Raw genomic sequence first — 27611 nt, 5'->3', positions numbered from 1 at the left:
ACTAAACTTTTTGGGAACAGTGCAAAAAAATAGATTCATACAGGTGAATACTTGCTTAATCCTTGAGACATCCACATGAAATTGCCAGAAAATTTATATTGGTATTGCAGTGGTTATAAGAATCACGGAATTGCAATGTATAACTATACATGTTCATTGTTTTTGGTCTAGAAATCTTGTTCCAAGTGATAGTGTGTTAAGACTCTGTAAGGTCACATCTTTATTTTTTTTCTTAATTTCTGAGTTAATTATCATTGGAAGGTTTATTTTTTATTACCTTCCACAGATGGAATACAACTGTGAAAGCAAGTGTGATTTTTATTTTTTTAGGACACATATGCTTTTTTTTAGTCTTAAGGCTAGGTTTCTAAATACAGTCAGAGCTTTGCAGCAATCAAACCTAGAAAACGAACACCTTGTCTTTGCATAACTTAACTGCTCAAGGTGCTATGTTATGGTTGTCTTCTACACTGGCCTGCTAGGAAAGACTTTAATTCCATTGGGTTATAAATTCCATTTGTTTTTAAATAACTCTAGTCTGCACACTGCTGTTACTGAAATTGGTCCTACAGGGTCTGTATCCAGAAATGCTTGGTTAACTTCCTTTCAGAAACATCTATATAGCACTTGTGTAATTTTGAAAATGTTAACAGCATACAATTTTTTGAAATGTGTTGATTTAATCCATTTTTACAAGGAAAGTAGGATAATCTGATTAAATTTGTCTTCCCATTTTTCCGCCAGCACAACTAGTTCAACTTGTAGTAACTAGTGGAAGCTTAATCCAATATTCATAAACCTAATTGTGTGTTATAAAGCTAATTAAGCAGCTAGTGGTTATGTGACCATACCAGTCAAATATGTCAGTCAGCATGTGCATGTCAAAGACAGCCTGGTGCATACTCAACTAATTGTAGCCTATGCCGGTGGGGTGGGAGTTTGCAGTGAGAGGGCAGAGAAGAGGAGGGCAGGAGCTGGTGCTAATAGGGCATCCACTGATACGTAGGAGGCCAAGCGTTCTTAGCCTTCTATTTAGGAAATTGGAGCATGTAGTTACATGTAGGACCCAGGTATTACTATTTAAATCTCAGGAACTAGCTTCTGTTTGTACTCAGCTGTTGATCAAGAGAGTTTTAGACAGGAATGATGATAGAGTTTAGGAGCTTGGGTAAAAGAGAGGCAGCTCTGAGGGGGTCGATCTGGAAGGGTTTTAATATTTGGAGTGAGAAGACAGGATGAGGATTTCAACCTTTGGGTTGTTGAAAAAGAAAAAATAGGAAAATTTCTGATTGAAAGAGTTGGGATAGAAGAGACACTGGAATATGAGTGGGCAGGAAAATCTGGTGTTGTGAATCACTTTTCAGTACTGCTGTCTTCACGTGCCTGTCACAGAGAGCAAAATAACATTGTCTTTTGTACTGTGAACATTGTTTCCTGAATATGTTCAAACAAGGTTGATTGTGATGTCTGCCTGATTTGAAACTCTGCCATAACTAGAAGAGAAAGCTACTTGCATATATACAGTTTATGGCTTGGCTTCCTTCTCTGTCCAAGCAATCTTGTTTACTTGTGCCTGTGCAGGGTCTCTGACATCTGTTGTCTTTGCTTCCTTTCTGGTATGCAGATGGACATTTTGTGGAGATGGCTTTTTTGTTACCAGAAGATTATGTTAGTTGATCTCGGCAATCCCTCTGACCTTATATCCTGTGAATCACCTCCACAAGTGCAAGTGAGCCTAATAACAGTTCTAATTTGGGCAGAGAAAAATGAACAGATGGCTAACACCAACTTGTGGATTCCATTTTCTTTATAACCACTTAGAAATTCAGAGACCTAATCTGTGCTCATAACAAAACCAGCTGTAGTAAATCTAGTTTGTGATTTTATTTGTGTCCATAAATTTGTATTTTTTCTTTAGGTGCCTCCCTGTTTGTTGCTTAGGAACATTTTTGGTAGAGTTTGGGCAGGAGTTCTCTGCCTTTCTCTTCTCTTTCCATGTGCTGGGCAGTTTGTGAAATATGTGCTCAAATGTGTATTGTGTGAAAGCTTCACAGGGCTGTCTTGCACTGGAAGCTGACACTGCTTGGTTTGACCCAGTGTTAGGGACCCATTGCAAGCTGTTGGAGTGACATGTGGGGTTGCTGGCTCTGGTGACCCTCTGGAGCAGCCTTGTGTACTGCCTGCAATTCTAGAGCAGCCTCAGGACACTGCATACAGCTCTTGGTTTGCACTGTCATCCCATGAAAACAGCAGGGTCGCTGGCTGAACAACCTGTCAGGCTTTGTGTTGAGCATTATTTCTGTCTCCTGATTGCTTGGTTATCTATACCTCCCTTTTAATCATCATTCCAATGTACTGAGACCACAGCGTGGTGTGTTAGGTTGCTTTTGTTGGGAGGTATGGAAACAGCTATTTTAATATTCCTTCAGCTGTGAGGATGCCTTTCTCTAGGTTGTCAGTTGCTGGGGGATTTTTTGTTGTGAAGTAAACACGATTTTGCTTAAACTTACAGTACACTTTGGTGAGAACCAGAGGATGGTTCTCATTGCTTGTCTTTGGTGTCTTGTTTTTGGTGGTATCTGCTGTTGGGAAACACCAGATAGTGAGGTGACTTTTCTTTTTGCATGATTTTTTTTTTTTTTTTTTTTTGGCTAACGTTTATATTCCATAGTTTGGTCTCTACAGACAACTTACAATTTGGGTAACTGCGTTTTATATGTGAGTTGCTGTAGGCAGATGTTGTGACTTTTTTTTTTTTTTGTTAGATGCACTATTAATATAACTCTAGTTTTGCCTAAATGCTGAAGTTTGGGGAGACAAAGAAAAGGAATGAGGGAAAGCTTTGTGCATACCACTGATTGCAGAAATTAAAATTGCAGCACAAAGGGGAAAGTTTACAAGCAAATTATGTGTTGCTGAAGCTATTTTTTTTCTACCATGCTGTTGCAAGAGAGGAGAAAATCTGCAGAACAATCTCAACTTTTGGTTTTTGTTCCTTTAAAAAGACTATCTATCTTACTTTCCCCCCTTTCTCTCCCAGTCCTTAAAAAAGGTCCAACTCCAAACCTGGTGATAAAGATTTTTCTGTGTTAATAAAGTCAGGGCCAGTACTCCCAATGAGCTCAGGGGTGCTTCTGTGAACTTGGTGGTCACAAACTGGTGCTTCATGGCTTGTTTGGCTTTCTGCTTCTTGCACACAGGGATGAAAACTATGCTTTTTTTCGGCTCAAATTTTATTGTAGATGCTTATTTTGTGTGTTTTGCTATATGAATTAGTTTGAATTTGACAAAAAGATAGTTGCTTTCAAAAGGCTTTTTCTGTCCAGAAATACAGCCTTATCCCTCTTTTTGTTACTGTTGTTAGGGTTTCATAGGTGTGCTAGTCTTGGGTGGGGCGGTATCTGCAATAAATACTCCCGATTGCCTAAAGGCTTAGGCAAAGGGATGTTTCTAACTTCGTTACATTCCAAGTGTCTTAATTGAAACCCACAGGCTAATTCCTTCTTTTATTTCTAAATTCCTTTGCTGAGAACCTAAATAATGAGGTGGTGAAGGCAAATTTAGGTCTTCGAATGTGAGATGACCCTTGGTAACTGTGCTGGAGTGGTTGGGCAATTTCTGTACTTTATTTGCCAATCAAGTCTGTGCTTCTCCAGGGCATTTTCATTATAGCGCTGTTCTGCCAGCTGTTTTGGGTGCGATAACTTCTGTCTTTCAAAAGCTAAGTAATGCAATTCTGTCATGCAAGTATGTAATGTGTTTCGGGGAAATAAGAAAGCTCTCTTTCAGCATGAAACAGAGGTTGAGTAGAGGACATACTGCAATCCAGTGAGACTTTTGCTTTTTAGCTCTATTTTTAGATAATTTAGATTCCTTTTTGCTCTCCAACATTATATTCACCAGGCAATAGATTGGACTTGAACTGGACTTGAGCATCTAGTGTTTTCTAGATGCCCCAAATGAAATTCAAGGGCAGTGTTGTGGGTGGAGGAGGTATGTAAGGCTACAGAAGCAGCTGCTGGGGGCGACTGAGTGCCAGGACAAAGCCTGGGCATCTGATCACCCGAGCCGGTTGTTTCGAGCGCACTGCAGTTGGGTGGACATACATCATCTTGCCTAACAGAAGCAGGCTTCAGCAAACAGGCATCCGGGATAGGAAGCTTTTCTTCTCTCTTTTGTCATCACAAGAGTTTAATTTTGTATGCGTGTGTGTGTTTAGGTTTGTTTTTATTTCCTCTTAAAGGAACAAACTGTTCTGACTTTGTCCATTACTAGTCCATTAAGTGGCTGGAGGGCAGGCAGAGCCTCGTTGGCCAGAGGAAACAGTCAGTAGGTAATGAAGCACAATTTGGCCCTGGGTCAGTCCTTGGCTTTTATTGTCAGGCTGCAGCAGTGTGAAAGGAAACAAATGTTTTAGCAACTTGGTGAATTTGTTTCTCACTGGGCTGTAACTTGCTGACATTTTTAATGTCTTGTGTGAGAAGTTGACTGGCTGGATTACTGTGTGCTTTGCTGAATGGTGATACTGTGTTTTTTGACTGAACGTGGCTAATTTGTTATCCGAATCTTAATGTCAGCCTCCGGGGGTTACCCTTACGGACTTGTAGGAATCTAGAGAAAATTATTTTGAGTGATAAAATAACCTGTCAGTGTTGCTATCCAAGCACCACCATTTTTTTTTCTTCTTTTTTTCTTTTGTAGGGTTTAGAGGAGAAAGCTTGACAAACCTGGCTGTAATGTCCGGGTTCAAAAATCCTAGTTTCAGAAGTTTTTATAAAGCAAACATAGAAGCAGAGTCTGACTGGCAAGGTTGTCTATGGATTTTATAACTGAGTAGGATGTTTTAGGAAGATGTGAGTTGTGGGGGTTCTCATTCCTTTCTTAAGAAATAGAAAGGATGCTCTGCTCCTTAGAGGATAGTAAGGGTACATACATTCATATACTTTTGTTCAAATCTTTTATCAAGACTAAGTAGCTTGTGTTTATGAAAGATGTGGGTTTTAGTGGATTTTTTTTCCTTCACAGAAAACCCTCTTTTTGAAGAGAGAGTAAAGAGGCTGAATTTTTAGTAAGTGCTGTGTGTGCTACCACAGCACACCTAGCAGGAGCACTGCCACAAACTGGACTGAGGTGCTGGGGAGCCAGCTGTAGGAGCAAGGTCTGTTGAAGGAGTCCTGGCAGGCTGAAGCTGCAGAATGCTGAGCAGAGCTCACCTCCTGCCATGCCTGTGCTCGGGAAGGGCTCAACCCTCCAAGAGCAGGGTGTGCAGAGCTCCTGCTGCACAGGATTTATAAATCCAGAACCCTTTTCATAAGTGTTGCTGCTCTTTTACACAGTCTTACAACTGTTTTTGGCCTCTCTATTCTTTGCCTTTGTCATGCTAAGGAGTAATAATCTTAAAAGAACATGATACCTTAAACTGTGGTGTTACTCTTCATTGTCACAGATGCTTAAGGAAGGAAGAAGGCAAATGGACCCTTAGGAAAGACAACATCATGTAACACAGGGGTGTAGTTGGGGGTGTTGGTACAAAAGGGTCAGACTGGTTAATGAATTATATTTAAAAAAAGAAAATGTTTAAATCTCTCTATGTTCAATAAAAATAGTATTTGCAGCTAAAGCTAATGGAAAACATTGCTCCAACAGGGGCGGTTGGATCAATCTAGTCTATTCCTGAGTGTTAAAAGGAAAAAAAGATAACAGACTTGTAAGGGGAAAATGGGTTAAATTCATATATATATATTTTTTTTTTTTTTTTAATTTCATCTTGTCTGCCAGGCTCCTGTGAAATGGTACTTAGGATCTACTAGGAAGTTACTTGGTTCTGTCTGCCGTTGATGGCAAGGAGCTGTATGCCACTGAGGGGAAAAGACAGGGTTAACAAAGTGTCTTAGGTAATTATACTCCCCTGAAACAACACCTTGAATTTAAACATTCTGAGCATGGCATGTTGTGCACATGCTATAGCTATCTTGAAGTCTTGCTCAGAAAAATCGTTTCATTCATTGGGCTGTCTTTGTCTGATTGAGCTTGAGGTGTGACTCAGCAGGAGGGTTTGTTGGATCAGCTTTAACTGCCAAAGAGGAGAGGCATACAAGAGTGAAACATGGCTCCTGGCTGACATGCACTTTTGTGTCCTATGCAGGTTTTTCAGCTGTAGCCTAAAAGAAACCCAGAATGAATTTAAATGGATATGAACAATTTCATACAGTTTAAGTTTTTCAGCTGTCAGGACACTTCATCTCTTACTAATGTGACTTCTTGTATCTAGACTGAGCTGTAGCCACTATTCCTTGCTGTTAGGTAAAACATTCCTGATTGTTGGTTTCTGTCTGTAACAGCTTTTTGGCTAGCTCTATTAGATGTAAATACATGGGTAGTGTCAGCTTCAGATGTTAGACCAGAAATCAGAAATGTTGAGGTCATTGATATAGGGAATCTTATGGTTGTTTTCTGTGATTTTTAATTTTTTTAATATTTGGATTTTATAGATAACTTTATTGTACAACTCTCAGTTGCTGCTGAGGTATATGATCTTGTAAGTGGTGCTTTTAAATCATAATCTGATATTTCTTCAGATTGCATAAATTTTTGTGATTGCGTGAAGTAGAAAATTTGAGTTGCAATCAGGCTTTTTCTATGGCTTCATTCCAAGTGCAGAGACAGTTAGTCTGAAAACCATGGTGGTTTGCTGCTTTGTGGTATGGATTCTGGAAAAATTGATGCCAGCTGCCACCAAGAGGTTCTGCAAGAGATTATCAGACAGTAGCATGTTGTGGTTGCCTGAAGGATATCTCAAGACTGGTCTGCCAAGAAGCTGATGGAGTCTTGAAGGACTTTTTGAGACTCCTGATTTGGGCTGCAGTTGTCCCAGTTTGCCTGGTGTAAGGCACTGACTGCCCTGCTGTGATTTTTGCAAAGATTTGGAGGTTAAAGCCTTTGACAGGCTGCGCGTATATATTTTCTTGTCTGCAGCAGGCAGACCTGGAAATCCATACTGGGTAAACCTCCCTTGTCTAGTCTAGTTGTCAGCAGTTTACCCAAGATGTGTTCTGTGATACAGGCAGGAGTGTCTGTCCTGTGCTGGAGGTGACTCACCCTGGTTTAGTGGGACAGACTGTAAAACTGCAGATGACTCCTAAATGGCTTCCTTGGACATCCTGGGAAAGCTGCCTTCTCCCTGCACTGCTGGAGGCAACTGCTCCTCCCTCTGCTCTGACCTCCAGGTGCTTGCCTGCCGTTCCTCCTTCTCCAGCTGGGTCCTTCTGGCTGTCTCCCAGACCCCAGGTTGTACTTTAGTGCCACACCAGCAGGGCATCAGAAGGGAAGGGCTGCTGAGCCCTTCTACACCTCAGCTGAACTTGTCTGTGACTGATCACTAGCATGGTTCTGAACCCAGATGCAAAAGCAGGCTGAGGGTGGATAAGGCCAGTGCTTCAAGGGCTGTCCCAGCAGCTTTGCTACCACAGAGGCTATTATCTGCATCAGAAGCTTGAATAAGGGCCTCAGCACCTTTTGGAGTAATGCATTCAGGCAAAAAGGTGTTGACAAAGTCTGTTAATTAAAAGCCCATGGTTTCGTAGGTTGTTTTTCACCAGATGGGAAGCCTGTGAATTTTATGCATCAGAAACCCGCTTGGGGAGGTGCTGTGAGGCTGATTCTAATGCAAAGGAGCTGCTCTGGTTACTAGCAAAGGCAAAACATTTGTGTGACTCTGCAAGTACCAAAGTGTTGTGGATGGTTGAACAGCTTTATTGACAGATAAGGCAAAAAATTCTCCGGCTTCTCAGGACGGTCTTTAATGTGACCTGTATTGAACACTAGCAGTAAGAAGAATGCATTTTCACTCATTGTTTTCTTATTCTCTCTCTCCAGATGAACACAATGATGTACAGAAAAAAACCTTTACAAAATGGATAAATGCTCGATTTTCCAAGGTAATGTTGGTTTGGATGTACTACTTTTATTTTGTTTGCTTCACTATTTAGAGTAATTTTAGTTAAATATACTTTGCTCTTATTCCTCTTGAATACTCAGAGTAAAATGTCAGTGTGTAGTGAAAACAAATATAATATGGTAGTGTTTGTTCCTTCAATTTCCTCATGCACATAAACATTTGATACTATGTTTTAAGAAAAAAATGAAAGATTCTATTTGCTAATAAATCAGAGTATTTATTTGCATGAACATGTGTGTTTGGTTTTTAGTTTTGGTTTGGCTTAGTTTATTTCTACATGCAGTTTTCAGAGAACATTGAAGCAGATTTTGAACCTCCATCACTGTGTTTCCTCCATTGCTGAGTCAGGTTTATTCACTCTTCAAACCTCTAGTTGAAGCCGCCTGGTGTTGCTACTTGAGTCTTGACTGAAATTTTTTTATAATTACTTGCACATTCTGAATTTTCCTCAGCTCTCATGCTGTGCATTTCTCATTTTAATTCTCTCTCCTGGCTTGAAACTTACCGAGGATCTTTCATGGTTTGGGATGATAAAGGAAGTGAAGTTTGCTTTGGAATGCTATTTAAAGCCTGCTTTTTACACTGTTCTGCTGATAGAGAAAAATGACACTTTTCCACCGACGCTTGTGATTCTGGGCAAGTTTTCTTACTTCATGGTTTGAATGTGTGAAAGAACCTGGAATGTTGTCAGGGAAAGCTCATGTTTTTTTCTACCTAGTGTGGTGCTGCAAATGGGGTAATTACTATTTTGCGTACTCTTATTGAAGTGTGGCGTGTGAGTGAAATCCTGAAAGCAGATATAAATATAAAAAGGGGTGTGGGGGTTTTTTTTGTGGGTGTGTTTTTTTTTCTTTTTCTTGACTTGTTTTTGTTTTTCTTTGGTTTTTTGTTTTTTTTTTTTTTTCAAATAAAGCTGCAACAGTGCTTTAGCAATGAATAACTGCTTCTGGAGTGCAGCTCTTCTGAAGTTCTTGATCAGTAATGTAAGGAATTTTTACCTTCCTTTCCTTCCTGTGCAATAGGACACTGGGCAATGCAAGGCTTGTGGCCTTGGTTGAATCATTTTGGCTTAGGTTAGGCTTTGGTTGAAAGCTGATATCCAGCCCTCTTCATCCAATGATTTCTTGGCTAGTTTGCTCTTTAGAGGATGAGAGTATGTGCGTAGTTCATTGCTCTATGCTCAGCTTTTGACTGCTGTCCAGGAGTGGTAGTCCTGCAGGAGGAGTGTTAAGCAGGGCGCAGGATCAAAAGTAAGGAAAGAAAATGTGGTGAGAAAGAAAGGACTGACTGTGGTCCTGTAGCTGGCGTAAAGATGACATGAACATGGAAATGACAGTGATACTGGAAATGAATGACAGGCATACTGGGAATGTGCCAGGTGATTTATCTGTGAGCACTATGGGTACTGTATTGGAGAAGATAAAATTGATTTCAGTTGTTCTGCTTGTATTCACATAGATATATTCCATAAAGTGTATTTCCTTCTGTACTGTGGAATCATACAGATCCTACTGAGCTGCTGGGTTTCCGTGGCACAGGGTATGGTCAGATACTCACAGGATTTGAAGTAGCTGTAGCTTTGTAACTCTGTAACTTCATGGCCCATTAAATACCTGGAGCTATGAAAGCTTTGTTAATTATTAAAGAGACTCCTGTCAAAGGACATACTCCCAACTGCTGCATGTCCAATTCAAATTTGAGTGTGGCTATTTTGGCATGACAAGACACAGATTTATGAAGACTGGCATGTTCAAATTGCAAGGAAAATGATGGTGTTAAGTAGAAATCACCTCATGTAAGAAAGTCTAGTTTCAACTGTACCTTAAAAATAGGAAGCGACTTATTTCAGTCCTGTTGTGTCAAAGTTTTTTATGTACCAAGTCATTCAGGTTGTTTAAAATTCCTTTTCTGTGAACTAGATTGATTAACTGCTTAGTAGGGTAGAGAGATTTTACAGGTTAGTTAAATATAATCCAACTTACATTGCAAAAAACAAAATGGTAACTTAGGTATTTTGTGTGGAATTGCAAGTTTAATTCCAAGAATTTTGCTTGTCTTTCCACGCTAATTATATTGTGCTTGCCCTTCATTTAACCAAATAAAAAGTACAGCAATTTCACGATTATAAGGCGCACCATTTTGACTAAAAATTTGGTCCAAACCCGAAGTGCGGCTTATAATCAGGTGTGGTTTATATATGGACAAAGAACAAAAAGTTGCTGTTTTAGTTTGGAGGACAGGTGTCTGCTGAGAAAGGCAGGAACTTCTCTTTGAAATGCAGAATGTAAACCCCTTCCCTCCAAATTATTATCATTTTGAAATCAAGGGGCTTTCAGGTAAAAACATGGGAATTAGGAATAACAGTTCTTTACTAGGGAAATTAAAATAGAAATGCAGTACTACAAAGAAACAAACTCCAAACCCTGACAAAGTCAGAGTACAACCTGACACCCCATCAGGCAGGGTGTTGGTAGCAGTCCCATTAAATGATGGCTGCATCCTCCTGCAGTGACAGATGTGATTCAGTTGGAGCAGTGCTCCTGCAGAAGGTGGTTTCCCTCCGGAGGTCCAGTGGTGATGTGGAGAAATCCAGCTTCCCTCTGGAGTCCAGTGGAGAAAGGGACTCCCTTAGTGTCCCAAAACCTCTGTTTTTATCTTGGTAAGAACTGTTGGGCTCTTCCCCCTGGCTGGAGCAACTTCCAATGGGATGCAGTAATTTTATCAGTCACACAGTGGGACTCAATGGGCCATTAGCAGAAAATGACTGGCTGGAGGAAGGATGGGTTGTGAAAAGATAAAGAACAATGCCCCGCCTGGTTTCAATGGATGGTCCATTAGCAGAATATCTGCCATTGAGATAAGGATCACTGCCCCCACCCTCAACAGATAGTGATAGAATAGATACCTTTTGTACTGTAATGTGCGGTTTATAATCAGGTGGGTGCGGCTTATGTATGGACAAAGAATGAAATGTTGCTGACAGCCGGAGATGCGGCTTATAGTCAGTACATCTTATAATCATGAAATTACTGTAATCTGTTGAACCTTTATAAAGTAGCTTAGCATACAAAAATCGTATGCCTGCAATTGTATAATGCTGAGTTGAAGTCAGTTCAATAAGGTTTTACAAAGGATCTAGAAGGAGAGCAGTGTCTTTCCCTACTCTCATCAGAGATTAGGTGGGTGAGTAAAACACTTCAAGTGTCTCAAGTATGCTGTGAGGTGCCTGCTTTGGTACCATGATTGGTGAGATAAGAGTTCTTGGTGTAGTTCCCAGTAAGTAACTTGTTTTGTGCTCTTGGTTTAAACTGTGCTAGAACGATGCCTTTTATTTGTATATTGCTTGTGTTTAAATGTTTGTCTTGAGATCAAGGCACAAACATTTAAAGTGGTTCGAGTCTTAAGGTCAGTGAATGTACTCAGGAGAGCTATACACACTACAGCTCACAAGCCTATGAAGGCTGTGTAATAAGGATATTTTGTTAAAAACAAAGGGAATAAAAATTGTTGGAGAAATAGTCTGTTACCAAGCTTTAACCAATAGGGAAGTTTATACTCAAATATTGAGACAGATCATTTCAGCATACGTTTATAAAGCTGTGTGATTATTTTATTTTTTACCTGCTGTAGTTTTTTTTCCATTGCTTTTTCCTGTCTTATTTCAAGAGTAGGATTTAGCTGTTGTCCTGTGGTATAGCCTCTATTAAAGCATCTAGTTGTATGGATGGCTGATATATATTCTTTACACTATGTAGCATTGTTTTCTATCCCTTTATCCCTTTCTATATTAATGTTAATTAATACTTATCAGTTCATACCTATTATTTTCAGAACACCTTTCTGCAATTCAAAAGTGCTATCTTGCCACAGTGGTATTTAGCCACTGCAAACAATGGTAAACATCAGAACTGGGTACTAATTTTGAGTGCCCAATCTGGGAGTTGAGCTAAATTATCCCAGAGGATTTGACATTTCTTTGTTTCTTGATATAAAACAGAACTCTTGATCCTTTTGACAGATTTCAGAGGGTTTACCTCTTCTGCAAACTCAATCAAACCATCTAAAATATCTAGTTGGATTTTGCATGGAACTGGATCAGCATAGAATGGGGACTTGAAGATGATTATGCCAGTGTCAACAAACAGTCTCTTAATCTGGTACATAGTAATTACTTGTAAAATGGTGTTTTAAATGATTATTATGAGTTACAGGGGATCTTCTGGCTAACGGTGGAGTTTGAATTCAAATCTGCAGGATAATTAAGTGCTCCAGTACGCACATTTGTTATTTGTTTCACATAGATAAAGAGAAAGTGAACAAAGGTTTTGTAATAAACCCCAGTTTGTCCAAATATCTGAATAACTTCACTCTTTATCTACTTACATGTTTTATTAGCAGACCTGGTATTTTTAACTGCATCTTGCAGATCTCTGATGCTTCAGCTTATAATTACAGAGCAAAGTAGTGGATGAAAGCTTACACTTGTAACTCCAGAAGGTTTCTAGAAACTTGATAGGCCTGTTAAGGAGTTCAGGAGTCTTGTGTCCCACTTTAGAACCCTGCAACTACGATTCTTTCTGCCCTATTTTCTTTCTTTACTCCTGCTCTCTGCCCCTGTTTTTGGTTTGTTTGTTTTTTTCCCCCCTCACTTACTGTTACACCCTCTCATGTCAGAAGCCTTGCCTGCCTGCAAATCTTTGCAAATCTGGAGTTTGACTGTCCTGCCTATTTCATATCCACTTTTGCCTTTGTCACTATACTTTTTTTCCCATCAAGACCCAGTTTTTCCTTTTAAAGCTCCAGACCTGCTCCATCTGCCCTTCATTTCCCCTCTCCTGCCTTTACAGGATTTGATGCTTGTGTGGTCAGTCCTATTTTTTGCATCTCTCTTTGTCTCAGCAGTACTAACCTTGCCCTCCCTTTACCTTCTTGCAGGATTCAGTCTTTACTGGCTTTAGTTTTCCCGTTTTCCAAGGTGGTACTTTTCCAAGTTTGCTTTCAGATTGGTTGCTCTCCTCTGCTATTCCTGAACTTGGCAGGTGGAACACAGAGTCAGCACAAGAAACATGATTCCCTAACTTAATTTAGACCCATGGAGTCAGGTCTGTCACAGCCTGTCGGAACTTACTGCTGTCACTCACTAGAGGAAGTTTACAGATCCAGCATTGGCAAACTGAGGCTCTGTCTTTTTACCAAAAACTTGTTTCTTCACTGCATTTGGGGAATTTTCCCACAGGGGTGGAAAAAAAAAGCTTTATTGCTAGGAAAGTTGTGCTCTACAAAAAGGGCATAAAAGCCCAGAGATTTGCAGTATTCAGTGGAAATGACACTAGATTTCCCTGCCCCTCAGTTAGAAGTCTTGGGTATGGGAGGCTGTTGAATGGAACCAGCTGGGGCATTGTTCTAAGGCATCAGGAGCTGCATTCAACGACTTTGGATGCCTGAGTGCTGGGCCTCCCTTCCCTTTCCATCGTGTGTTCCCATTGCTTTCCAATCCAAGCTCAATTTCTTTTTTTATGTACAGCCTTATACAGTCTTACTTGTACATTTGTAGTGTTCTTGCTGCATGTATTTGTGACTCTGCTCCTTCAGGTCCTGTGCTAGTGCCCTGCATTGGCCAGCATTGACATGGCTTGGAGCCAGGCCAGGACCTGCCAGTGTGAATAGAGCCAGACATCCCACACTTTTATAGCGTCTTAAGCTCTTTTTCCTACTCTGTGGTCTTCCCCAAAAATATGTTTCACTTTAGGATTAGAGTAAAGAAGAGGTGGAAGTTCAGCTTGGGAGTGGAATGCATCCTCCAGGGCTGAGCTCCAAGCTAGCCTTTGAGAAGGCAAGGGCTCAGTGTGGGGCTCCTGTGCGTTTCCTTGCCTGGACTCTGATGTGTCCCCTCCCCTGGAAGGACACCAAAGAAAGATGAGAGAAGACAGACCAGTAAGAGAACTGATGAGTTGTACTTAGAGCACTTTAGGATGTTGCGGCTTTACGTGCATCTTAACATTGAAACAGTTAATTTTTCATTATACCAGCCATTAATTCATTTGTTAACTGCCAAGTCTTCTTTCAGCTTTTTGTGGGGTGTGCTGTGAATAGATGTTTTCCTCCATTTCCGCTCCTTAATTTTCTTTCCTCTAAGGGTTGTTTTGTTGCAATAGTAAATGTCAGGTCCTGTACTTCTGAAGACATTTTGCGGCTTCACTGCTGACCCTTGACAACTGTGATAAATCTTTTTAAAGGCAAAATTATACCTATTCATGGTGATTAATTTCACATGACCTAAGATACCTGAGGTCGAAGACATTTCAGAAGTGGTTTTTTTTGGGGGGGGAAGGAGAATTAAGGAGTTCAGTGTATTAGTCATGCAAGAAAAGAGATCAAAAAGATTGATTAGGCAATTTTGTCTGTCCAAGGTGATGTCACCTAAGATAGTGTCTAGGTCTTTTTGCAGTTCGGTTTTTGTGGCGCAAGCAAGGAAATACTTGATGACTGGTAAAATAGTCTACAGTCTAATTGCTTCTGATATTTTTCAATGTTGAATTAAACTGTAAAATATAACTACACTCAAAGATAGCCAAAGATTAAGAAACAATAGTCTTGGTGGAAAGGAATTAATGTTTGCATGAATTGACCTTGAAAAAGCCAATTTTTAGTCTACTTTTTCTCAGTCTCTTTTTATGAAAAAATCAACTAGACCATTTCTAGGCCTAAGATATGTATTAGCTAAGAAGCACAAAAATAAAATTTTCTCTAATAGGTTGAGTTATAGTAAGGATAACTACTTTCTAACATAAAAGCAGTAATATGTAGCAGTTTGTGATCTCTGCTTGATATATTCACAGCAAAAAAGGTCATTTTTCTGCTCTCCTTTCAACTTTTGCTGCTTTCTGCTCTAAGAACAAGGCGTGGGCAGCATCTCCCTTGCTGGACTTGAAAGCTTGGTATAGTAATATGGACTGTAAGTATTGTGGACTTGGTCAATGCTCTGGGTTTGTGATAGAACTTGTTTCTTGGGCTTGGTTATCATCCCAGTTGTTGGAGTGTTTGTGGAACCTTAAACACTAGAGCTGAACCTGGTAGAGGCACCAAAGCAAATCTCTACCTGTTAGCTACTAATGAGACTAGTCAGCCTGGTTAGCAGGAATTTTTTAATGGTCCAATTGAAGTTATCTGGCTTGAAAAACTATAAATAGAAGTATAACCTTTCAGTCTTAGAAGAGAAATAACTGACAGTGGTAAGCAGGGTCCCAACTGCCCCTGCTGGTATTGTTATGTAATGAGGCATAATTGCAAACTGAGGTTAGTACTGTTATATTAAGCATGTTATTATAACGTGGGCTTATGTAAATGCATTAATAAATACATTTCAGAGGGGAAGACCTGCAGAGTTATTGATGCCTTGCTGTGCTATTTGCACTGATAGATCTTCCCTCCTTCGGGTGTTCTGTGAACTGAACTATCTTTAGCTTTTCAGCTTTACTGCTCCTTAAATTCATGTCTGTCATCTAGTAGAATCAAAATTTCCAGCATATCTCAGCGATGAGTATTGCTTCCCACTGCCACCCCCTGTTAGTCTGGGGTTTAAACAGCTATTTAGCTGCTTGTAACTATTTTTGAGCACCAGTAGTTGAAAATAGTTTGGTCTATAAGGTGTCTTCCTCTTGTGATTGTAACTTATTTGTTTTACTTGGTATTTGAAGTCGTATTTTTGGTACTAGTGTCATGTTGAGATGCCACAACACCTTGGAAATATTCAGCATTGGGTAGAGTATACTCAGTAAAAATTTATCTGTCACAAGATAGCTAGTATTTATGTATGATGTCCTGTAACTCCTGCATGTTAGTGGAAGGAGAATGGAAAAATGTATCACATTTTAATAAAAATACTTCTGTAAACAATGTCAATGGTCTTAAATTAGAAATAGGCAAGATTTGTTGACATGGTTGTTTACTTTATGCAATGACCTTTTTGCTTTCTGATTTGTTTCCCACATTGAGTTCCCATGTGCTGGCCTTATGATGCAGTAGTACTTGACATGTTTCTTACTTGATCTTGGTCATGATAAAGTGTAGTTCTTGCTCCTGTGTTGTTTGAATTTAAACTGGTTACCATGAGCTCCCTGGGAATGTACTTGAACATTGAGTAGTTCATGTTCTCATTTAAGAGCCCAGCTCTCAAAGGAAGGGAGTCTTTGCAGTTCTACTACTTTGCCCTATGTATCGAGCATCTTATTAGATGTTAAAAATTGTCATATATTGGTTGAAAATAATTAACTAGAACAACTCAACTTCATAAAAGTGACATTTGAAGATATAAGAATCTGATGGGAAAGCAGTATGTACTGCTTTTTATGTCTTTTCAGGTTGTTTGGTGTTCCTGAAGTGGCAGATGATGTAAGTTGCCACCAGGGCTTTTCCCAGCACTACTCTGAGCAGCTGGAACTTGTCTGCCGCATTTCCTTAGCGACTGGTGAAGGTCATTTGTATGGTTTTATGAAATGTGTTATTTTCCTGGTGGCAACCAGTGTGCATTAACTGTGAAACTGAGAGGACCTTCCATCCTGGTTTTAATGCTGTGACTAGAAGGTCTGAATCAGTATCACCAAGAAGGATGTGAAATAGAGGTGGCTTATCTCTTATTCTCCAATGTCTTTGGCATTTATTGATTGGAAAAGTTAGGTTTAATAATGTAGCTTCAATAATTATTGATTTAAAGCACAGGTACAGATAATTGATATGAGAAAATTTCATGTTTCTACTTAAACAACTAGGTAAACGTTTAACCTTCTTCAATGATTACCTTCACATAATTTCATGTTCAAGATTAAAGAACACAAATAGTCTTGACAAAATCATAAATAATAGCTGGTGTTTGAAAAAGGAGGTTTTGTTCTACTGAGAATTTAAGACTCCCTTTTTCTCTCTGACTTGGCTCAGTTTGATACAGTTCCCCGTTGGTAATAAAGGGACAGTTAGGAATGTTCTACTGTAGAGCATACTCAAGACTGATCTTGTAGCTGTGATGGCTTTAGTAGAACAAACTGTAAGTGTTGATGGCTGGGCTTTTGACTGTCAGCAGCATTGGATGACTTAAAAAAATCTGATCTGGATTTTGTTTATATCTTCATCCATTTCCTGGGAATGCTTCCTGGCAAAGAGAAGGAATGATTTCTGCACAGTCATGTTGGCTGGCCTGGATGACCCTTCGTTGTGAGTAATTCTAGATGCACACAAGGAAGTGTGAGTCACCCTCTTAAACCTGATCCAGGTAGAGGGATTTGAGAGATGACCAAAGGGGTATATGAGGACTCATGGTGTGAGGAGATCACCATGTGTGGTATCCCCTTCCCCAATAGTGCTGATATCTCGCTGGAAAGATAGCTGCTGCTTCCTCATGAGGTAAATCAACAGAAAAAGTGGTTTCTCCTGTGCATGACTTGCAAAAGTTCTTTGTCTCTTCCCTCCCTTACTTGTGTTTGCACAAAGGCTGGCACCAAAATCTTTGTTGGAATAAATGTAACATGATGGATTGGATCTGGTTCTGATCCTTGTGTATGTGCCTGGTGGTGCATAACAAGTGTCACCGTGCAAAGTTCATGAGAACACAAGCAAACCTAGCCCACAGCTTTGTGTACAGTCTCTAGCTTTTACTTTCTTACTTTCCTTTCTCTTGCTCTGCCTTTCCCCTTCCTTTTTCCGCTTCCCCTTTCCCTTACACCAACCCTGTTAAGTGAATCAATTCCTTTCCTGCTATTGGTGCTTATTTAAAGCAGCATGGAACCAACACTGCCTCTTTCTAAGTCTGTTAATTATGTTCTTTCGTCTGTTTTATCAAGCCCTTGTGTCTATTACAGTAACTGTGTTTACAGCTCTGTTGGCAAAGCCTTTTTGAGCAGGCTGAGGGAAAGAGACTTCTGCCAGGATTTTTTTGGTTTGTTTTTTTTTCTGCTGTTGTGGTGAACATAAGCAAAGCTGAGGAAAACTACCTTCTGTTAACAGATAAATGTGTTCAGTGAGGGGGATGTGTATGCTTGACACCCTGAACTGGCACAGAACTTCTGTGGTACGAAGTGTGTCCCTGCCTGTCCTTTATACTGTCTTTGTGGTGTAAACCAGACTCTGTTTTGTCTTTGAGAAAGGACCCATTAGCTGCCTTGTATTTGCACAGTGCTTAGCATAATGTATGCTGCTCTTTAAGTACTTACCAACACAACCGTGACTAGCCATTTGCCCTTGTGAAGGACTCGCTATGGTTTGTCACTGTCACTCTTTCTTTTAAGACAAATAGTTAAATTTCTCAATCCATTATGCTCAGTGATGGACTGCTTCTCCTTACAGGATGCTACCCGGGCTGAACTACTTTGTACTTGTGTAGTCTTTAAGTATTTGGAAAGTGACTAAAATGTCAGTTCTGAAAAAGAGAAATTTAGATTGCCTTAGCATACTGTATGCCAGACAAGACTCTATGGAGAGAGAAATACATGTGCTTTTTGCATACTGCAGATGATGTCTTTATTTGTGTGTATCTGTGGGTGCAGGCTTTATTTTTCAGAATGCCCCAGATTATTTTCTAGGTGTTAGGAGTGAGCAGTATGGATGTGGGTAGGTACGGTGAAGGAAGCAAGCTGCAGAGCCTCGTGCCTTACCACCTTTCCTCCCACAGAGCCCAGGCTCTTGCAGCAGCACACTGGCCTGCCCCAGCATTATAGCTGGTCTCAGGGCTGCCTGTTTCACCCCAGTGCAGTCTGCATGGAACAGGTAGTCAAACTGCAGGGTCAGAGCCTAGGTCAAGTGTGCTCCTGGCCCCTGGACTAGTAGTACAGGTCCAGCCTTAGAGGCCATGTATCGCAGCTCCCCAACTTCCCTTGCACTGCCACAGCAGCCTGCCCCACTAGGCTCGGTGGTGGGCACTGCTTGTGGATTGATGGAGCTCATCATGGGTTTTATCACAGAGAGAGGGTGATGGCAGCAGCCTGGCACAGGAGGGCATACATAGCTGCTTTGTCAGCATTGCCCTGGAACTTTTCCTTGTCATCTCTAGGGAACTAAAGGTGTGGGCCTATCACTTGGGGCTGCCATTTAAAGAAATTATTTTCCTGCACCCTTCTGCGCTTAATAAACTTCATGAGACGTGTGTGATATGTTATGTAGTAATTCGTGTTAACTTAGGATTTGTGTGATATAAAATGGTCATATAAATAAACTTTTTAGCCACAGCCAGGAAAGGAGGGTTGCTTCCCAGAATTCCAGTGCCACAACAGTAGACAAAGCCCTGATTAACATGCTTATAGACCTGGTGCCAGCAGAGGTGGCTCCTTACCGAAGACAGTCCAGGAAACACCCAGCGATAAGTGCACGATAAGCATCGTCCATCAGGATAACCAGAGTCCTGGAGAAAAACTGCATTTCAATACAGGTTCCCAGAATTTCATCCACCGGGAAAAGTTACAGTAATTTCACAACTATAAGGCACACTTCTGGGTGTTGGCAAATTTCCAAACTTTGTACATTATATAAGGTGCACTGGACTATAAGGCGCACTTTTTTTTGCAGCGTGGATCTGCGCACAACAAAACAAGGAATTAGTAATGGAATCATGTGATCATGGGGTTTACTGGTAGGTGCTCAATTTGCAAACATTTTTCACAGATTGGCGCAGCCTTTAATCGCAGCCCCAGGCACCCTCCCTGTGCTGCGGGCCCCGGCACTCCTGGCTGGCGCGGCGCTCGCGGCTCACACTTCGGGTTGGCAAATTTCCGAACTTTGTCCATATATAAGGTGCAGCAGATTATGAGGTGCACTTCTGGGTTTCAATCAAAATTTTAGTCAAAAGGGTGCCCCTTATAGTTGTGAAATTACTGTACTTTTCAAAACCTGGTTCCCGTAAAGCAGAACCAACACTTAGCAAAATTCATCGTTTGCCCAGGAAGGGCTTTTGTGCAGCCCAACACAGAGAAAGAAGGCTATATGAATGAGAACTGGCACAGGAACGAAGGACTTCTTGCCCCAGGGCTAGAAAAACTGTATAAAACCAGGACTGACCAAGATGGCAATGTGAACACAGGGAGATCGGATGCGGTTGAGGTCAGATCATCAGTGGCGTGTTCATCCAGCACTGACCCTGGGCTTGGTGTTGCCCTTTTCGGTTGTGGCTTCCCAGGACCATGTTTTTGGCTGCAAAAATAAAAATTGCTGTTTCAATATTTAATTTGGTTTGATTTGTTTATTACCTCTAACAATGTGGCTGTCAGAAGCTGTGATCTGTAGTTGTTCTGTTTGCATGAAGAAAGTAGAAGACTTCCTGAAGCACAGTGGGTTGCTGTTGAACTGCATCCCAAGAAAACAGTCCCGTACCCAGCTGCACTGGAGGACAGAGCAGTGATGTTTCTAACTGCAGACCATATGGTTCACATAGCAGGATGCATTCACATCATCCCGCATGGAAATGTGCATTCAGGTATAAGGAAAATGCATAAGTGGGAGGAGGCAGTGTGAGCAGAGCAGGATGCAGGGCCTGTGCAGTCTCTGCTCCGTTGGGACATCAGCTGACTGTCAGGGCTGGCTTTGTGCCCTGATGGGACAGCTGAGGCTGCCTGGGTGGCAGCTGCCACCAGGTGTGTACATGTGATTCGGGTGGGTGTGGGAAGCTGGAGAAGCAGGTTTCCAGCTTTCCTGGTAGGTGTGCTTCTGTGGAGGTGGTGATAGGCTTGGTGGGGAGGTGGGTGTTGCAACCTTTTCTTAGGAAACTTGAATCACCTTGCATGTGGGAAAATATATCCTGGGAGCTGCTTCTTTCCCTCAGAGAGCATTTACAGACTTCAATAAATACAGAGGCTTTGTATATTGCCGTGTCTATTTTGAAGATAATGGATACTTGAGCAAACCAGGAATGAGTAGCTTAGATTGCAGAAATAATTTAATACTCTTCTGTTGACTCTTTAAAGTGACGGCAATGCATGGTGCACTGATGACCAGCAAAATGTAAAAGTCATTCTCCTGAGAAAGCAAATCTTAATTATTTCCACCGTCACGGCAGGGTGCATTGCTTGAACATACCATGACCTGTTGAAATGAATGACTGAAAGCAGGAAGTCATTCAGCTTATTTTCATGCATATGAAGTGAGTGGATGGAGGCAAAGAAAGAAGGCTGTATTTTCTTAATACCCTTGTTGCACTGTATTAAATGATGTATCTTTCTACTTTTTCAGTAATTCTGAATTCTTTTTTACTTCTGGACCTAAGGCAAAAACTTAATGGAGGCTATATGGCTACAACATTCTCAGTTTTGGTGTTATATATGTGTGTACTGTTCTAATTATATGTAATAAATTGTATAATTATAAAGGCTTTCCTTCTGTAGGGCTTTTGATGGTGTCTCCCACAACATCATTTTCCACTAAATTGAGAGGTAGGGGTTTGATGAAGGGACTGTTAAATAAATGAGGAATTACCTAGTGAACTGCATACAAAGATTTGCAGTCAACTGCTCCAAATGGAGATCAGAAATAAGTGCTGTCCCTCAGGGGTCCATAATGTGATCTGTAGGGTTCAGTATCACCAATGACATGCAGTGGGTTTGAGTATGCCCTCAGCAAGTTTGCAGATGATACCATGCTGAGCAAGTGCAGTTGATTTGCAAGTGGGAGTGGACAGCACCCAGAAAGGCTTCAAGGCTAGAGAAGTGGGCCTGTATGAATCTCATGAAGTTTGGCGAGGCCAGGTACATGGTCCTGGCACCTGCATCATGGCATTCCCCAATATCTGTACACATTGGGAAATTAATAGATTAGGAGCAGCCCTGTGGGGAAGGACTTGGGGGTACTGGTGGATGAAGAACTGAACATGAGACACTAATGTGCGCTTCAGCTCAGAAAGCCAACCTTACCTTGGGCTTCGTAAAAAGAAGTGTGGCTAGCAGGTCAGTGGAAGTGATTCTCCCCATCTACTCTGGAGAGGCCCACACTTCAATGACTAAGCAGTTTGTTTGAGTTTAGTTTTTTGCTGTTACCAGTGTTTGGATATTACTGCAGTCAGAGCCTTTTGCTAGCTCCTACTGCTGGCTTTTCTGGTCATATGAACAATTTCCTTGTGCCCTTAGCAGCCTGTTTTTACTGTCTTCAATGTGGTGATACGACCAAATGTAAAGTAAATTTTACTGGCATCTTGGTTGATTGCACTGTGACTGATCTCCTCCTGTTTTACACATTGACTGTAGAAGAGGCTTCTGTGTATCTCCATGTCTGTTATCCTGCTCTCTGGCCCATAAAATCACAGAATGGTTAAGGTTGGAAAGGACCACTGGAGTTCATCTAGTCCAACCTACCTGCTCAAGTAGGGAACCCTAAAGCGTGTTACTCGGGATTGCATCCAGATTTTTTTTTAATATCTCCAGTAAGGGAAATTCCACAACCTCTCTGGCTAATCTGTTCTGTTGTGCAGTCACCTGCACTGGGAAGGTGTTCCTTATGTTCATGTGAAACTTCTGTCGGTTTCTGTCCTGTTGCTCCACTAAGAGCTTGGCTCTATCCTCTTGAGACATTCCCTTCAGTCACCTACAGACACTGACCATGTCTCAGTTGTCTCTTCTTGAAACTGAACAAACCCAGTTCGCTGAGACTTCCCTTGTAAGAGATGCTCCAGTCCCTTGATCAACTTTGTTACCCTTTGCTGGAGCTACTCCAGGAGCTCCACATCTCTCTGGTACTGAGGAACCCAGAACTGGACACAGCACTTGAGTCTCACACACACCTACTAAGATGTGGCCTCACTTGGGATGAGGAGGGATCACCTCCCTTGGCCTCCTGACAGTGTTCTTCCCAATGGCCCCATTATACCATTAGCCTCCTTAGCCACTTAGACACACTGCTGGCTCATGGATCAGCCCAGTAGATTGGTCCAAGCCTGTGCCAGTGCATGGGATTGTTCCTCCCCAGGTTCAGGACTGAACATGCCTTTGTTGAATTTCACACTGAAATTCCCCTCTGCCCATCTCTCCCACCTGTTCAGGTCTCTCTGACTGGCTGCATAGCCCTCTCTCTGGGGTATCTGTCCCTCTTCCCAGCTTTCTGTCATCTATGAATCTGATGAGGAGGCATCTGTCCCTCCATCCAAGTCATTGAAGTTAAACAAGGCTGGGCTCAGTATTGAACCTTAGGGGACACCATAAGTGACAGGCCTTCAACCAGACCCTGTGCCAATGATAGTGACCCTCTGGGATTTGCCATTCAGCTGATTCTCAGTCCACCTCTGCTTTCACTTGTCCGGTTCACACACCTGCGTTTGCCTATGTGGATATGATGGGAGACAGTGTCAAAAGTCCAGGTAGACAACAGCCATTGGTCTCCCCTCATCTCTCCAGCTAGTTGTCCCACTGTAGGCTCCAGCATGCTTCAAAAACTTGGTTAAGTAGCTATGCAACTGTGAAGCATCTGAATTGTCTGTGAAAAGTATATTCTTTGAGAGGAAGATCATACTTACCACTGTTTAGCTGGTTGAAATTATGTTTAGTTATGTTTTTGTACAGGAAATGAAAACATTGCTTTGCGGCTGTTCAACTCTGACTTTTATTTTGTGTTGGTAGTATTACTACTATCATATCTGACTAAATGGGACACCTATGAAAACCTCATATGAATTTTGGGGAAAACCAGACATTTGCCAAAAAACAGGGTTCATTGAGCTGTTCAGTTCTCTTTTTCTGATTTGTTAGCCAGTATCAGGCAATTACAAGCAGCTGTAGAGCAGGAGGAGATAAGTAAAGACAGGAGAGATCTATGCCAGCTAATTCATGTTATGTGAGGCACATCTTTGACAACCTTCTTTCTGAAGAGCAATGTTTAAATGTTAACAAGTCAAGGTGATAGGAAAAAGCAGCATTGGAGCTTTTTGTGGTACTTGGAAAATAATTTTCTTCTGCTCAAATTCACACTTGAAAGGGGTGCTGGAAGCAGTAGTTTAATTGCTTTCTTGGCAGCCAGCAGGTAGCTATTACAAAGCAAATGCACTTAATTTCTGGCTGGCTGTGTCTTCTCCCCCTGCCCTGTAGAACTGTCCCACAGTTACTTTGTTATGGTCCAAGAAGAGGTAAGATAAAAAGGAAGCATAGAAAAGGTTAGCATGGTTCCACTCTCATCAGCCACAATTCTTGTATAGTCTCTCCACTCCCAAAGACAGCAAAAATCACAAATTTCACGTTATGCTTCTTTTCCATGGTAGAGAAAGTGATTAATTTGCTTCAATAAATATTATACCTTTTGGTCTACTGGTCTTTGTAGAACAGTGGCATCTTCTTGCACAGGGCTCAATTCCAAGTAATTTTTTGTCCTTTTTTTTAAATCAGAGAGAACTTGTCCCAATGGCTTCTTTCTGAAAAGCCTGTTTCTTCTTCCTTTATATGCAGCTAAACCAAAGCATTCCTTCTCAAATAACTCCTCAAACTTGCCAAGTTTTCTTTCTTTGCCGTCTTTGCGTGTTAATGCATCCACCCTAATCTGAGCCAGGCTGCACTGATTTGGTTCCTTAGTACAAGACTGCTGATTCACAGAACAGCAGTGATAGGGAGGAAAGAAAAAAAACACTTGAAAAGGGAAGAGTTCCTTCTTGATCACTGTAGCAGTCCCCTAGCTTTCATTTATTACTTTTAGTGTCAAATAAGAATAAATTAAATGATACAAAGGAAAAAGTATCTATTTCCGGGAAGTTGTGCTTAAACACTGTTTTTATTTCTCCTTTTCTTTCTTCTGCAGAGTGGGAAGGCCCCAGTAAAGGACATGTTCACAGATCTCAAAGATGGAAGGAAGCTTTTGGACCTCTTGGAGGGTCTGACGGGGAAGCCTCTGGTAAGAGAAACATCCGAGTCATATTTCCAGCTATTAAAAAACCCAAACCAATGAATAAACAAAACACAAAACTGAGGCATGTGATTTAAAAAAAAAATAAATTATTTAAAACCCTATTTTGCATGTAATGTGTACTTGTTTTCTACAGTTCTAGTGAAATTCCCATCAGCTCCACTCATGAGATATAGAGTCAGGCTGAAGCTTAGCTGTGTAATCCTCTCTGGAGGGTTTACATACATAGCAGAGCATGTAAAACCAGCGGTGTTGTTCACATAATGTATGTTTTTAATAGAGATCTTTAAGGTCTGTCTCTGGATTATCAGGCAGACCTGTGTCGAGTTGGATCCCTGTGGGCTTCTAGTAAGCTCATGAAACATCCTCAGAAGAAAAAAAAGTAAAAAGACAACAGCTAATAGGTAAAAATCTGCATCTCCATTGAAAAATTTTGTCTACGGATAGGAAAAGGCTGAAAACTGCTCAAAATATCTATGGGAAAGTGTGTGTGGCTGTAAACTCTTCCTCTGCTAACATTAATGGCTCTTAAAAAAGATGCATGAAGCATGGTAAAACATGTACCATTATGTGGAATTAAATTCTTGGTTTCGCTATTTATAATTAGTCTCAAATTTATTTATAGAACTTATGAGGAGCCTTCAGTCATATAATTTCACAGGGTTTTTTTTTTTAAGCAGATGTGTTTTCCTAGTACTTTTAATAATTTGTGGTGATTTGAAGTGTGCTGAAAAAAATATGAGGGTTTTTTTTGTTTCTGAGTTGATTATTGTGTTCCAAGTTCAGCTCCATGCTCTTGCAGTATGATCACTTTCTGCCACAGGAATTAAATTTCGGTGATTAAAAGTAAATTGGGTGGCAGGTATTGTCTAGAGTTAAAGGTTTGGGTCTTTTTGGTGGGTCTTTTTTTCTGGTTGTGGAGTTCTGTTTGCTTTTTTAATTTTTTTTTTTAATTTACCCTGATATTAGAAGGAAAGACAGGAAGTGTAACTTCTTCCCAGTATGCAAAGACTTAGTAGGCTTTTGGTGCCAGAAAAACAAATTGCTGCTTGTTCTCTCTTGGGAGCCAGAAAATTTCAAGTACTCTGGCAAATGTTCAAAAACCTCAGATTTTCCCCAAGAACTCTCCCTCTGCTTTTGCATTGCCAGTTTACAGTTTTGTAGATGCTGGGAATAAAAAATCTGGACTTCCTGAAGATGATCTGAAACACGTTTTGAATCCAAGGTCTACCCTGTGCCTTGAATTGGGGAATATTGTTCTGACCAGTTTTCATTTTGAATTTTTTGTGGATGATCTTGTTTGCTTTTTCTTGCTGATACTAAAAGAAAAAAAAAAAAAGTTAAAATCTGGATAGTTTTTCTCTAATTTTTTTTGGTATGTCCATTAATTCTGGTATTGAACATATTGGAACTTTTCATTTTCAGCCTAAAGAACGAGGTTCCACACGAGTACATGCCTTAAATAACGTCAACCGAGTACTGCAAGTCTTGCATCAGAACAACGTGAGCATGTTTTTCCACAACTTTTTGAGACATTCTTTCATTTATTTTTGTATGTGAATGAGTTCAGAATGCAGAGAATAAAGATTTTTCGTACCTAAAATGAGACCTCATTGAGATGGGCAAACCATTCATAGTATCTTACATGATGCAGAATTTGTGTCCAACAATTTTGTGAGATCTTAAAATGCAAACTTAATAATGGCATTAAACCACTACTGACAAGACTGCTTTGTTGAGATGTGTGCAGTTCCCAAGAAAAAGGTACCTTGAAGCTTTGCTATTGCATAGCTGATGAAGACAGGGAAAAAAAATAATTTCCAGTAATGCTGCATAAATTTTGTGGAAATCTGTAAGGGGGCGGCAGGTTTTTTGTGGCTCTGTCCTGCTCTCCATTTTCAGGAGGGTCTTTTAATTGACTTCTGTCATCTCTGAGTCAAACATATAGTGTTTAGAATTTGCAGCTTTGGTAACCGATCAAAAGAACAAACAAGGAAACAAAATCAAATCCTTCTTGAAGAAAAATATCAATAATATTTATTTGGTTTAATGTTTGTTTTTACTGCATGGAAGGCAGTAGTGCTGTAATAAAGTGATTTTAGTTTTTCTTCCTTTTTTGAAAAATGGTTCCTGATAAGTGTTCTCTCTATACTCAGAATTTCTATTTGTGAATGTCAGGTCACTAAAATAACTTACTACGAACATTTTGGCGATAAAATACATCAAATACAAGAAAGCACGGGGGTATTTATATGAACTGTTGATTGAAGAGTGATACCAACATGCTGTATTATGCTGCAATTTCCCCTCTGTGTTGGTGGACTAGTGTCATATTTCTTGGAAGCAGACAAAGCTGGCAGCGGGTTGTTTTTGTTCTTTGATGAACTGTAAATATTAACTTTTTACAGGATAAATGAGTTTTTCAGCTTGAAATTGATTTATTTTATTATAATAATAAATGAAACAATACTGAATTGCAATAATTAATTATTTCTTCCTTAAGCTGACAGCATCTGGATTTATGGAAGTAAACAGATGGTCTTAGTTAGCTGAAAGTTGTTAAGGTCATGTACTTGATTTATGCCCACTACTTAGCTTCATTAGAAAGTGTGTGTGTTATGATGGAGTGAAAAGGCATCCACTGAGAAGCAGTGGTGTTCTGTTGTTTGAGAGTTTGTGGGCTATGTAATATTCATAACTTGTGAAATAATTTATGGAAGTGCTTAAATATGTATTGCAAGGATCAGACAAACCTAGGGTGTTGGTGATCAAGTGATCCTGTGAACTTCATCCTTTAAGCAGAATG

General features: G+C 40.5%; 1 protein-coding gene across 3 annotated transcripts in view; it reads left to right on the top strand.

Annotated features, from left to right (window-relative positions):
* The window catches only part of UTRN (utrophin), a 350247-nt gene that overhangs the window by 52067 nt on the left and 270569 nt on the right, over positions 1-27611 (top strand). For all 3 annotated transcript variants that reach the window (XM_033054305.2, XM_033054306.2, XM_033054304.2), the window contains 3 exons: positions 7876-7937; positions 24701-24793; positions 26231-26308. In XM_033054305.2, the coding sequence (XP_032910196.1) occupies positions 7876-7937; positions 24701-24793; positions 26231-26308 (233 nt within the window). The remainder of the gene's footprint in view (positions 1-7875; positions 7938-24700; positions 24794-26230; positions 26309-27611) is intronic.

The sequence above is a fragment of the Catharus ustulatus genome, chromosome 3 (genome assembly GCF_009819885.2).
Source record: "Catharus ustulatus isolate bCatUst1 chromosome 3, bCatUst1.pri.v2, whole genome shotgun sequence".
In the NCBI taxonomy this organism is placed as follows: Eukaryota; Metazoa; Chordata; class Aves; order Passeriformes; family Turdidae; genus Catharus; species Catharus ustulatus.
Note: the sequence above shows the minus strand (reverse complement) of the source record. Positions and strands in the feature narration are given on the sequence as shown.